Source organism: Schistocerca piceifrons, chromosome 3 (genome assembly GCF_021461385.2).
Source record: "Schistocerca piceifrons isolate TAMUIC-IGC-003096 chromosome 3, iqSchPice1.1, whole genome shotgun sequence".
In the NCBI taxonomy this organism is placed as follows: domain Eukaryota; kingdom Metazoa; phylum Arthropoda; class Insecta; order Orthoptera; family Acrididae; genus Schistocerca; species Schistocerca piceifrons.
The window spans coordinates 175,195,178-175,208,713 of NC_060140.1; the positions used below are offsets into that span (position 1 = coordinate 175,195,178).

Below are 13,536 nucleotides of genomic sequence, written 5' to 3' on the forward strand. Positions count from 1 at the left end.
ACGACTGAACAGACATGACTTATTCGCCTGCAAGGTGCATTTTACTGAACCCTGGTCACAGGAGAGCCCGTACAACCTGGTGTCACGATCACGGTACCTGGTCATTGGAACAGTGGTCCCAGTTTATGTTCACGGACGAGTCCAGGTATAGTCTGAACAGTGATTCTCGCCGGGTTTTCATCTTGCTTGAACCAGGAACCAGATACCAACCCCTTAATGCCATTGAAAGGGACCTGTATGGAGATCGTGGTTTGATGGTGTGTGGGGTGGGATTATGATTGGTGCACGTATACCCCTGCATGTCTTTGACAGAGGGAGTGTAATAGGTAAGGTGTATCAGGACATCATTTTGCACCCCTTTTCAGGGGTGCAGTGGGTCCCACCTTCCTCCTGATGGATGATAACGCACGGCCCCACGGAGCTGCCATCGTGTAGGAGTACCTTGAAACAGAAGATATCAGGCGAATGGAGTGGCCTGCCTGTTCTCCAGACCTAAACCCCATCGAGCACGTCTGGGATGCTCTCGGTCGACGTATCGCTGCACGTCTTCAAACCCCTACGACACTTCAGGAGCTCCGACAGGCACTGGTGCAAGAATGGGAGGCCATACCCCAGCAGCTGCTCGACCACCTGATCCAGTGTATGCCAACCCGTTGTGCGGCCTGTGTACGTGTGCATGGTGATCATATCCTATATTGATGTCGGGGAACAGGCGTAAGAAACAGTGGTGTTATGAAGCGCATGTGTTTCGTGACGGTTTTCTCAACTTATCACCAATACCGTGGACTTACAGATCTGTGTCGTGTGTGATCCCTATATGGCCCGCATCTCGTGGTCGTGCGGTAGCGTTCTCGCTTCCCACGCCCGGGTTCCCGGGTTCGATTCCCGGCGGGGTCAGGGATTTTCTCTGCCTCGTGATGGCTGGGTGTTGTGTGCTGTCCTTAGCTTAGTTAGGTTTAAGTAGTTCTAAGTTCTAGCGGACTGATGACCATAGATGTTAAGTCCCATAGTGCTCAGAGCCATTTTTTTTTGTTACCTATATGCCTATGCCATTAGCGCCAGTTCTGTGTAGTGCCACGTTGTGTGCCACCACATTCTGCAATTATCCTTATTTTATGAGCGTGAGTGAACATTTTCGGGTCACTGTGCCACGCGCGACCATGTCGCAGCTTGTAGAACTAGTGCCATGTCTGGCTTACGACAGAGTCAAAGGTATATTAGCCAGGTGTACCAGTTTCTTCAGTGTATGTTAACAGGTTGCAGTGAGGCACCGTGTCAGGCGTTTTATGGAAATCTAGAAATAAGGAATCTGATGCTCTTCTTCCCTTCATTCCCGATCCACACATCAGCTCCCTCGTGCAGTCTTGTGAGTTGCCTCCTGTACTACAGACTCTATCGCAGTAAGCACCAGAAATGCCAGCACGTTCGGTACACTGAAGCTGCCGCCTGTGCCGCAGGTGAAGCTGTGCGACTTCGGGTCCGCGCGGCGCGAGGGCTCGCTGGTGTCGCGGGCGCGCTGCACGTGGCAGTGGTGCCAACCGCCCGAGGTGTGCGCGGTGCTGAGCCGCGAGCGCTACCACTGCCGCACGGCGGGCGACGCGTGGCAGCTGGCCGTGCTCGTGGTGGTATGCCTGGCCGCGTCGCCACCCTGGCAAGCGGCCGACCACATCTCGGACACCGACTACGCCGCCTTCTCGCGCTGGCAGCGCCGCCGCTCCACGCGCCTGCCGCCGCTCTTCCGCCGCTTCACGCCGCGATTCCTCAGGCTGCTCAGGTACGATAAATAACACCAGTAACCTTCCTCGGCTATTACCGACAGCGTCAGGAGCAAACTACTAACGGCTGGCGTAATTCCATAGTATCCTGTCCACAGATAATATTCGAAGTAGAGGAACACGAAGAAAACTAACTACTGTAGTACACAGACAAAAAGAGTTGACAACCCAGAATAGGATAAACAACGAAATGAAACGGCCTGTGACAGTATATCATATTATCGCAGTGATTACAAAATCGAGTCAAATTTAAAAAGAACTTCGTAGTATGAGTAAACTTATCACAATGACGTTGCATCTACCTCTGGCCTGATTCGGTTAGGAAGAGTGTCATAAAGCCGTATCATCCTCTCCTGGCGCAATTTGACCCACAACTGTTGTAACCGGTCGTTGGTATCCTGGAGACTGGCTCTGGGGCGGAGTTGATATCTGAGCTGGTGTAACGAATGCTACACTACTGGCCAATAAAATTGCTACACCACGAAGATGACGTGCTACAGACGCGAAATTTAACCGACAGGAAGAAGATGCTGAGATATGCAAATGATTAGCATTTCAGAGCATTCACACAAGGTTGGCGCCGGTGGTGAGACCTACAACATGCTAACGTGAGGAAAGTTTCCAACCGATTTCTCATACACAAACAGCAGTTGACCGGCGTTGCCTGGCGAAACGTTGTTGTGATGCCTCGTGTAAGGAGGAGAAATGCGTACCATCACGTTCAGGAGGGTAATACGGAACGCCGTGATGGATCTCAACGGCCTCGTATCACTAGCAGTCAAGATGACAGGCATCTTATCCGCATAGCTGTAACGGATCGTGCAGCCACGTCTCGACCCCTGAGTCAACAGATGGGGACGTTTGCAAGACGACAACCATCTGCACGAACAGTTCGACGACGTTTGCAACAGCATGGACTATCAGCTCGGAAACCATAGCTGCGGTTACCCTTGACGCTGCATCACAGGCAGGAGCGCCTGCGATGGTGTACTCAACGACGAACCTGGGTGCATGAATGGCAAAACGTCATTTTTTCGGGTTAATCCAGGTTCTGTTTACAGCATCATGATGGTCGCATCCGTGTTTGGCGACATCGCGGTGAACGCACATTGGAAGAGTGTATTCCTCATCGCCATACTAGTGTATCACCCGGCGTGATGGTATGAGGTGCCATTGGTTACACGTCTCGGTTACTTCTTGTTCGCATTGACGGCACTTTGAACAGTGGACGTTACATTTCAGCTGTGTTACGACCTGTGGCTCTACCCTTCATTCGATCCCTGCGAAACCCTACATTTCAGCAGGATAATGCACGACCGCATGTTGCAGGTCCTGTACGGGCCTTTCTGGATACAGAAAATGTTCGACTGCTGCCCTGGCCAGCACATTCTCAAGATCTCTCTCCAATTGATAACGTCTGGTCAATGGTGGGCGAGCAACTGGCTCGTCACAATACGCCAGTCACTACTCTTGATGAACTGTGGTATCGTGTTGAAGTTGCATGGGCAGCTGTACCTGTACACGCCGTCCAAGCTCTGGTTGACTCAATGCCCAGGCGTATCAAGGCCGATATTACGGCCAGAGGTGTTTGTTCTGGAATATGATTTCTCAGGATCTATGCATCCAAACTGCGTGAAAATGTAATCACATGTCAGTTCTAGTATAATATATTTGTCCAGTGAATACCCGTTTATCATCTGCATTTCTTCTTGGTGTAGCAATTTTAATGGCCGGTAGTGTACTAACGGCTGTCGTAATTTCACTGTATCTTACGTCCTGTAATAGTATGTCATGTTATCGCAGTGATTACAAAATCGACTCAGATTTAAAAAGATCTTCGTAGTGCGAGCGTACTTATCACTATGACGTTGCATCTACCTCTGGCCTGCATGCATGCACTGATTCGGTTAAGAAGAGTGTCATAAAGGTGTTGTATCCTCTCCTGACGCTATTTGAGCCACAACTTTTATAACCGGTCGTTGGTATCCTGGAAACTGGCTCTGGGGCGGGGTTGATATCTGAGCTGATGTAACGAATTCTATATGGGGGACAGGACTCAGCATCCTAAAGGCAACATGAATACCTCGAAAACACAGAGACAGTTTGTAACGTTCTTTAGATATTATTGAATAAATGCAAGACTGAGGAACGGATACTTAACTAGAGTTACCGTGTAGCGTGTTGTAACTGCAAGTGGTGTACTTACTCTGTGTTATTGTTAACAAAAACTTTATACGAATTGATTTGGCAGTGGAACTCCCAATACCAGTAACGAAATACAGTCACTGCAAAATACATTCAACCCCTTAGGCACTAAATCCTCTGGCCATGTTCAAAAGTGATAACTTTGGTTCCTGTGCACATAACAAATAAATTAAACTGTCTTACCTCTAAAGCAGCAACGGTGGAACGCGATATATTCTCGTCTCTCATGAAAAAAAGTAAAAATATGCCAGCTACAGGCTCAGCAGTGTGCAATGCTGGCCGTAATACTTTCAAATGTACATGAAATGCTTTTGGCTGATAAATGAAAACATTTAAGAACCGTCATTGAAAACCATATAACCTGGACAGGGAGTTGGTACTGATTGTAGGGAATTACTAGCACTGACTTTTTGGTGAAACTGTTTTCCAAGTTAGGCTTGACTTTGAAACAAGAGACAGTCAGAGGAAGAGAGAAAAGAAACCAGATGCTGTCAGGGCCCGTTTAGAAGCATATCCATAAAAACTTCATTTTAGCTACCATTTGCAACAAACCGCACAGCTTGAACTAGCAGAGTTCCTTAGAAATAAATGTCTGTAATCAGAAAAGTCCTTGTGCTCACGCTGCATACAGCGTGTGTCAAAAGGTATGTTATAAGGCAAGGTGGTAGGTAGATGGGTACAATGTGAGCATACTGTGCTAATTAATTGCGTTGGAAAACACTTCATATGCGTGTTTAATTCACTTAAAGAAATTGCTCAATATGGCAGCCACTAACTTTGATACATTTTGTGTATCTCCTGATGATGCCTTGCCAGACCCATGGAAAGACTCCTGCTATATCACGGACGAGTCCAGCTGATACTTGAATTCGTGCCACAAGATCTTGTGGGGTCTCCTTTCGTGTAGCGTACACCACGGTTTTAATGTACGTCCAAAAGTGGAAATCCAATGGTGTCAGGCCCGGTGAGCGATGGTGCCAGGCAATAGGGTCTTCTCGTCCAATCCATGTGTTGCCAAAGGTGTGGCCACATTCCACGCTATCGAAATGTGCTGGAAGGCCATTCTGGTGGAACGCATGGCACGAACAATATCCAAAGGCACCGCGAACAACAACCCACATGTGATCTGTCACTGAAATATAAGGTAATTGGGGCCGTCACCATTCACAGGTATGAGGTACGAACCTTTGACGTGATCATCAGTGAGATCTGTCCACGCATCGAGAGCAAAGCGATGTTGGTGGCCTTGGATATGCAGCCCATGAGGAATTTCATAAGCTGTCCGTTTCACGTAGACGCTTCTCTAGTCCAGCAAACATGACGTGGGCTGGGTGATGCCTGTTGGAATAACCTTCCTCATAGAGCCGGTAAGTTTCTCTCGCATTGCTTTGGGCTTCCCCGCACTCTGCAGCCGCCATTGTTCATTCTCGTTTTACAGTAGTCATACGAATGACTGAAAACTACGTACAGTATGAAACTACGGAACACAATACAGTACTATACACTAGTGTTGTCTGCGGAAGTCTGTGGAGTGCTGTGTATGTCATGTAACAATTGAAGCAGTATCACTGGTAAACAAACCGACCAACGGCACACACAGTATTCCCTCTGCTGCTTTTCTGTGTTGGTTTGTTTATCCACAGTCCATTTCAGATGCCCTAGCACGTCAACAGTCACAGAGGGATTACAATTGCTATTATCTCCTTTACTCCTTGCCTAGATTGTGTGGTCTAAACTGTCTACATTCTACTCTATATTTCAGAGACGCTCAACTACCTCACCTTGTAACATACCTATTGACGCACTCTGCATTAACCACACACTGCACATACTACCCATACCGTCGCAAGCCAGAATCCATCGTAACACTACGAAAATACTATGTAACTTATGCACTAATGATCAATTTAAAAGTCTTCTAAATCTAGTTTATGGACTTAAAAAGCTATTTGAAATGGTATACAGTTTCCTATATTTGTGTTTAACCTGTAAAGTATTTAATGACAATGATGTTATATGTTGATAATTATTACTTTGGATCCGTCTGACTACCACTCAGAGTACCAAATGTTACGTACGATGCTTGTTTCGCGGTTATTTGCAAGGGATCTTTAGTCACCTGAAATATATACATACATGTGTTTCTAATATTGTGTTTTACAAACTAGACGTTATACGTGGAGATCTAAACAGTTCTGGTTATTTATATTTTTCAGTGACGTGTTAACAATTTAAATTTCTACTTATAAAATTCGTAGGTGATCCTCTACATGAGTTCTTTTTACGATTTTCTGCTGTTTTTCTGTTTATTGCCGTAGTACGGTTAGGTTTCTGAATGAATGCTGTTTTTCATTTCTTGTACTAGGTTTATCAGAGGGTCTGTGTTGATATGTGTCTGGTTGTTTATAGCCTGTTTGTTCTGTGTAATGGGTTTCTAAATATGGTAGTGTTCCTGCATTAGTATAAAGCATTTGTTGCAGTTTCCTAAAGTTGGTAGGAAGATGATTTTGCTACTTTAAGCGCTCTGAAAATGTGCACAAGTTTGTTTCACACTTCCAACAGTTGATGTGTTCTTTGTAACATGTTTTCAAATGACTGATGTCATTTCTATGTCTACTGATGGGTAATTTTGACATTCATGCTTGTATATTACCCATCCCTGAAATTTCTTTCTACTGATTGATGGTTAGTTCAAGTTGGTTTCTCGAGTTTACATAGTTTTATATGCCGTATGGAGACCCCATTCTTTAGTACTTTGATATTCCGTGTGTTAGTGTATATGTGGAAGTTATAATGTACATTGTTTCTGTGCGATTTTTTAATTGTAAACATATCAGTTATTGGAAGAGTGAAACAAACCAGCCTACTTTTGCGGAATGCTTAAAGCACGCTAACTGTCATCCTACCAGCTTAGAACAAGACACGAAAATCGTCAAGATAAATAACCCTGACAAATGTCTTATACCAATGCAGGAAAACAACCATATCTAGAAAGCCATTGTTGAGAAGAAACAGATGAACGACCAGACACGTATCAACACAAGCTCTCTGCTAAACTTAATAAAAGATATGAAAAAAATATTTTATCCACCACCAGCAACTATATTTCATTTATTGAATTAATCAGCAATCAGGCGCACAAAATAAATTTTATAGTTACTACATTATTTGCGACCCGCAAATGACCAGGTGCCTGAAATCTGTAAAGGAAACAGAGTTTCTTTTGTGCGACTCGTTACTGACTATTTCAATGAATCCAAAAAATGTATCCGTTTACACACTTAATCATGCTATGGCCTTGAGCAGAAGAAGAGTAGCAGTAAACCCCGAAAGGAATATCAAGTGCAGTAGCTTTCATGAAATTCGTAAGCAGAAACTTAAACTGTTAGTACGCCATAGAAAGGCGAAAGTGCCAGAAACGTTTGTCAGTGACCGATATAGAAAACAAAATAGTAAAAATAAGCATCTGTATATACTTGGGTTGGATAAAACGTAGTTGCAACACGGCCATAACATGAGGGATGTGCGGCCCGTGGCATGCCCGACGTCTGTAGCTGAAATTAAGTCAGAGGAAGTAGTGTGGTGAGCAGCAACGGCTGTGTTTGAGTCAGTCGCTGTCTCTACTGTCTGAAAGTGCGGGAGACCAGTTCAAGCGCCCTAACAGTATACAGGGTTATTACAAATGATTGAAGCGATTTTAGGCATTCACAAATGTTCGATATGTGCCCCTTTAGTGATTCGGCAGACATCAAGCCGATAATCAAGTTCCTCCCACACTCGGCGCAGCATGTCCCCATCAATGAGTTCGAAAGCATCGTTGATGCGGACTCGCAGTTCTGGCACGTTTCTTGTCAGAGGAGGTTTAAACACTGAATCTTTCACATAACCCCACAGAAAGAAATCGCATGGGGTTAAGTCGGGAGAGCGTGGAGGCCATGACATGAATTGCTGATCATGATCTCCACCACGACCGATCCACCGGTTTTCCAATCTCCTGTTTAAGAAATGCCGAACATCATGATGGAAGTGCGATGGAGCACCATCCTGTTGAAAGATGAAGTCGGCGCTGTCGGTCTCCAGTTGTGGCATGAGCCAATTTTCCAGCATGTCCATATACACGTGTCCTGTAACGTTTTTTTCGCAGAAGAAAAAGGGGCCGTAAACTTTAAACCGTGAGATTGCACAAAACACGTTAACTTTTGGTGAATTGCGAATTTGCTGCACGAATGCGTGAGGATTCTCTACCGCCCAGATTCGCACATTGTGTCTGTTCACTTCACCATTAAGAAAAAATGTTGCTTCATCACTGAAAACAAGTTTCGCACTGAATGCATCCTCTTTCATGAGCTGTTGAAACCGCGCCGAAAATTCAAAGCGTTTGACTTTGTCATCGGGTGTCAGGGCTTGTAGCAATTGTAAACGGTAAGGCTTCTGCTTTAGCCTTTTCCGTAAGATTTTCCAAACCGTCGGCTGTGGTACGTTTAGCTCCCTGCTTGCTTTATTCGTCGACTTCCGCGGGCTACGAGTGAAACTTGCCCGCACGCGTTCAACCGTTTCTTCGCTCACTGCAGTCCGACCCGTTGATTTCCCCTTACAGAGGCATCCAGAAGCTTTAAACTGCGCATACCATCGCCGAATGGAGTTAGCAAGTGGTGGATCTTTGTTGAACTTCGTCCTGAAGTGTCGTTGCACTGTTATGACTGACTGATGTGAGTGCATTTCAAGCACGACATACGCTTTCTCTGCTCCAGTCGCCATTTTGTCTCACTGCGCTCTCGAGCGCTCTGGCGGCAGAAACCTGAAGTGCGGCTTCAGCCGAACAAAACTTAATGAGTTTTTCTACGTATCTGTAGTGTGTCGTGACCATATGTCAATGAATGGAGCTACAGTGAATTTATGAAATCTTTTCAATCATTTGTAATAGCCCTGTATTTAGGAAACACGATCAACGTTCGTAGATGAAGACAGAAGTGGCACATGATCTCAGCGACCAACAATGTTTCTTTCTGGCACTGCATACCAACATCCTTCATAACAATGTACGATGGCACACGGCTAACGCCGTGCGGGAGCTCCTTCGTGTATGAGAGTGAGAGATACTGGAATATCCACCGTATTCATCCGATATGAATCTGTGCGATTAGGACCCGTTCGCCAAAATGAATGAACCTCTCATGGCACCTGCTACAATACATCTACATCTACGACTACATACGAGGATTGGAAAGTAAATAGTGGCAACAATTTATTCACAACCGATACAAAAGAGTTAAATGTTTGCAACTGTTTCTGTCATTCAAAGTAGTCACCAGCGTTGTGAAGAACCCGTTGCCAGCGATGTGGAAGGGATAGTATACCGTTAGGAGAGCCACTTCTGTTGATGGTGCGAATGGGGCGGTAGAAAGTTATGGTACTTTTCGTGTACGTCTGTGATGGTGTTATCCTAACGCATTACGTTCCTACACGGCAGACCGTCATTGCACAGTATTACTGTTCGTTTTTGGAGCATCACCTGCGACCAGCTTTGCGAAAGAAGCGGCGACACTTTCTGCGCAGCCCATCCACCATTTTGCACGACAATGCTCGGGCGCATAGGGCGCAAGCTGTGGCTGCTCTGTTCGGTCGGTGGGACTGGGAAGTACTGTACCATCCACCATACTCCCGGGACTTATGTCCTTGTGACTTTGATTTGATTCCGAAGGTGAAGGAACCACTTCGTGGCATTTGCTTCAGAACTGTTCCAGAGACTCGACAGGGAATAGACCGCCCCATTAGCAACATCAACAGCACAGACTCTGCTTACTACGTCTTCCACAACGCTGGCAACAGGTTCTACACAACGCTGGTGACTCCTTTGAAGGACAGTAACAGGTACAAACATGTAACTCTTTTCTATCGGTTGTGAATAAATAGTTGCCACTATTTAAGCTCCAACCCTCGTAGATACTCCGCAAGCCAAAGTACGGTGTGCGGCGCTGGGTACCTTGTGCCACAATTTCTGATTTCCCCTTCTGTTCCACTCGCAAATAGAGCGAGGGAAAAATGACTGCACGCCTCTCTGTGAGCCCTAATTGTTCCCATCTTATCTTCGTGGTCCTTAGGCGCCATGTATGTTGTCGGCTGTAGAATCGTTCGGCAGTCAGCTTCAAATGCCGGTTTTCTAAATTTTCTCAACAGTGTTTCTGGAAAAGAATGTCTTCTTGTCTCTGAGGATTCCTATTTGGGTTCCCGAAGCATCTCCGTAACACTCGCGTGTTGTTCGAACCTACTAGTAACAAATCTAGCAGCCCGCCTCTGAATTGCTTCAATGTCTTCCTTCAATCCAACCTGGTATGGAATCCAAACACTAGAGCAGAACTTGAGAACAGGTCGCACCAGAATTCTATATGCGGTCACCTTTTCAGATGAACCACTCTTTTTTTAAAATTCTCCCAAGACAAGACAAGTGAAGACATCATCCGTGCCCTAGGGCGATACTTGAGAGACATCGACACAGGTGGACAGTGTACAATGCCTTCCATCTCTGTGGGGGAAGGTGATCGACATGCTAGGCGATTGTACTGAGAACATGTAATATGATGATCGTCTGTGAGTAAAGTCTAGTACGGATTATTACTGTGTTGCCACAACTTTTTATCGAACCCATGAATTTAGAGCTACTGAAGATGCCTTGCAGATAACAAGGGCGAAGCGGGTATGCCATGATAAATTACACTGCTGGCCATTAAAATTGCTACACCACGAAGATGACGAGCTACAGACGCGAAATTTAACTGACAGGAAGAAGATGCTGTGATACGCAAATGATTAGCTTTTCAGAGCATTCACATATGGTTGGCGCCAGTGGCGACACCTACAACGTGCTGACATGAGGAAAGTTTCCAACCGATTCCTCATACACTAACAGCAGTTGACCGGCGTTGCCTGGTGAAACGTTGTTGTGATGCCTCCTGTAAGGAGGAGAAATGCGTACCATCACGTTTCCAACTTTGATAAAGGTCGGACTGTAGCCTATCGCGATTGCGGTTTATCGTATCGCGACATTGCTGCCGCGTTGGTCGAGATCCAATCACTCTTAGCATAATATGGAATCGGTGGGTTCAGGAACGCCGTGCTGGATCCCAACGGCCTCGTATCACTAGCAGTCGAGATGACAGGCATCTTATCCGCATGGCTGTAACGGATCGTACAGTCACGTCTCGCTCCCTGAGTCAACAGATGGGGACGTTTGCAAGACAACAATCATCTGCACGAACAGTTCGACGAAGTTTGAAGCAGCATGGACTATCAGCTCGGAGACCATGGCTGCGACTACCCTTGACGCTGCATCACAGACAGGAGCGCCTGCGATGGTGTACTCAACGACGAACCTGGTTGCACGGGTGGCAAAACATTTTTTCGGATGAATCCAGGTTCTGTTTACAGCATCATGATGGTCGGATCCGTGTTTGGCGACATCGCCGTGAACGCACATTGGAAGCGTGTATTCGTCATCGCCATACTGGCGTATCAGCCGGCGTGATGGTATGGGGTGCCATTGGTTACACGTCTCGGTCACCTCTTGTTCACATTGACGGCACTTTGAACAGTGGACGCTATATTTGAGATGTGTTACGACCCGTGGCTCTACCCTTCATTCGTTCCCTGCTAAACCCTACATTTCAGCAGGATAATGCACGACCGCATGTTGCAGGTCCTGTACGGGCCTTTCTGGATACAGAAAATGTTCGACTGCTGCCATGGCCAGCACATTCTCCAGATCTCTCATCAATTGGAAACGTCTGGTCAATGGTGGCCGAGCAACTGGCTCGTCACAATACGCCAGTCACTACTCTTGATGAACTGTGGTATCGTGTTGAAGTTGCATGGGCAGCTGTACCTGTACACGCCACCCTAGCTCTGTTTGACCTAATGCCCAGGCGTATCAAGGCCGTTATTACGCCCAGAGGTGGTTGTTCTGGGTACAGATTTCTCAGGATCAATGCACCCAAATTGCGTGAAAATGTAATCACATGTTAGTTCTAGTATAATATATTTGTCCAATGAATACCCGTTTATCATTTGCATTTCTTCTTGGTGTAGCAATTTTAATGGCCAGTAGTGTAGTTTTATTCAGTTGTAATTAGACAGATCCAAGGTAATAACTATGAACAAAGGACAAGTGAGGACGACAACGAGAGTTAAAGATGGTGCGCGGTGTGGCTTGCAGGCGGCTGCTGGAGCACAAGGTGGAGAAGCGGGCGCCCGTGTCGGAGGTGGAGAAGTACCTGAAGGACACGTGGCTGGTGGGCGGCGCCAGCGCCAGCGCGGGCGGCCACGTGGCGACGGCGTCCGGCGCGGACACGTCGTCGAGCGCGGTGCTGCACGGCCGCGGCCAGCAGCCCAGCAGCGCCCTCATGGAGGAGGACGAGGGCAAGGGCCGGCTGCGCAAGCTGCTCTCCAGCTACGGGCTCGAGACCACCGTCGACCAGCGGCTGGTGGCGCGCCGCGTCTGGGAGTGGGTGCTCGCGTGCGAGCCCGCAGAGACGGCTCTCGACGGGGTCTGAACCAGGTGCTCCTCCGTTTAGGAGACCCCCCAGCCCCGCTGCCCTCGCGCAGCGACGACTGAGCGCCACCCTCTCGGCGCAGGGCAGACCGTTCGGTGGTCTGGTGCAACGTGTGGCGTGGCTAAACGGAGTGAGGCAGCGGTTCGACGGTGGGCCAGCTACAGTGCCGTGTGTAGAATGGTCTGGTGATCCCTCACACCCCCTGAACTGTGATATACGCGCTGTGAAACAATATGATGTGTAATGTGATACTGTGGGGAGAGGGTCTGGTCTGTGTCAAGTGCAATATTTAACTTAACCGTACAGTGCAAATGACCACAGATTTTTGCCCTGTGCGAGAATCTGTATTACATTCCATTGGCTTCATGTCTGTCCTTTCAAATATTGTTTCACTTAAAAGATTCGTCGCTTGAAAGCAGAACTCTACGGGGACATCTGAAAGTATAGTTCACGTCATGTCAGTAGGCGTCTGTGCATACATAGAGAAACAGAGAGATAGGGAGAGAGAGACCCTTTCGGGAAGCGAGGAGAGGATGAGTTTTACTTCCGTGGCGCGCTAGATTGGGCGCATACACCTTCCATTCTGGAAGGCCTTAAAAAGTGTTGCTGCGGACAGTTAAGACTAAAATCACATTGCTTCTGAAGTGTGACGTCGTCCCAGTCAGGAGAGAAATGTTAATCGTCATCCAACGCTGTTCTCTCCAAGGTGCCCTGGGAAGACTAAATCTAATTGGCGGCCAGGCGTTAGCAGCAGGTTCAAACCTGGGCCCCCTTCCGTCGTAACTCGTGGTATGGTACTCTCTTATAGTAATTCGGGTGCAAACAAATTCAGATGACAAATCGACACTGAAGGCAGCTAGCAAACTAACTGAATGGTGTGAGAAGGGAGAGAGAAATGGACGACAGCATGTGACGAGTATGGCAGGTGGTGTCATGTACGAAAAAAAAAAAACACCATATAATTATGACGATGAGAGCCAATCATCCCTTCAGTAAAGATGCACACTAAG

General features: G+C 46.9%; 1 protein-coding gene across 1 annotated transcript in view; it reads left to right on the plus strand.

Annotated features, from left to right (window-relative positions):
• Window positions 1-12,526, plus strand: part of LOC124788494 (serine/threonine-protein kinase meng-po) — a 137,020-nt gene extending 124,494 nt beyond the window's left edge. The window contains exons 5-6 of the mRNA XM_047255764.1: window positions 1,458-1,774; window positions 12,190-12,526. Of these exons, the coding sequence (XP_047111720.1) occupies window positions 1,458-1,774; window positions 12,190-12,526 (654 nt within the window). The remainder of the gene's footprint in view (window positions 1-1,457; window positions 1,775-12,189) is intronic.
• The last annotated feature ends 1,010 nt before the right edge of the window (window positions 12,527-13,536 follow it).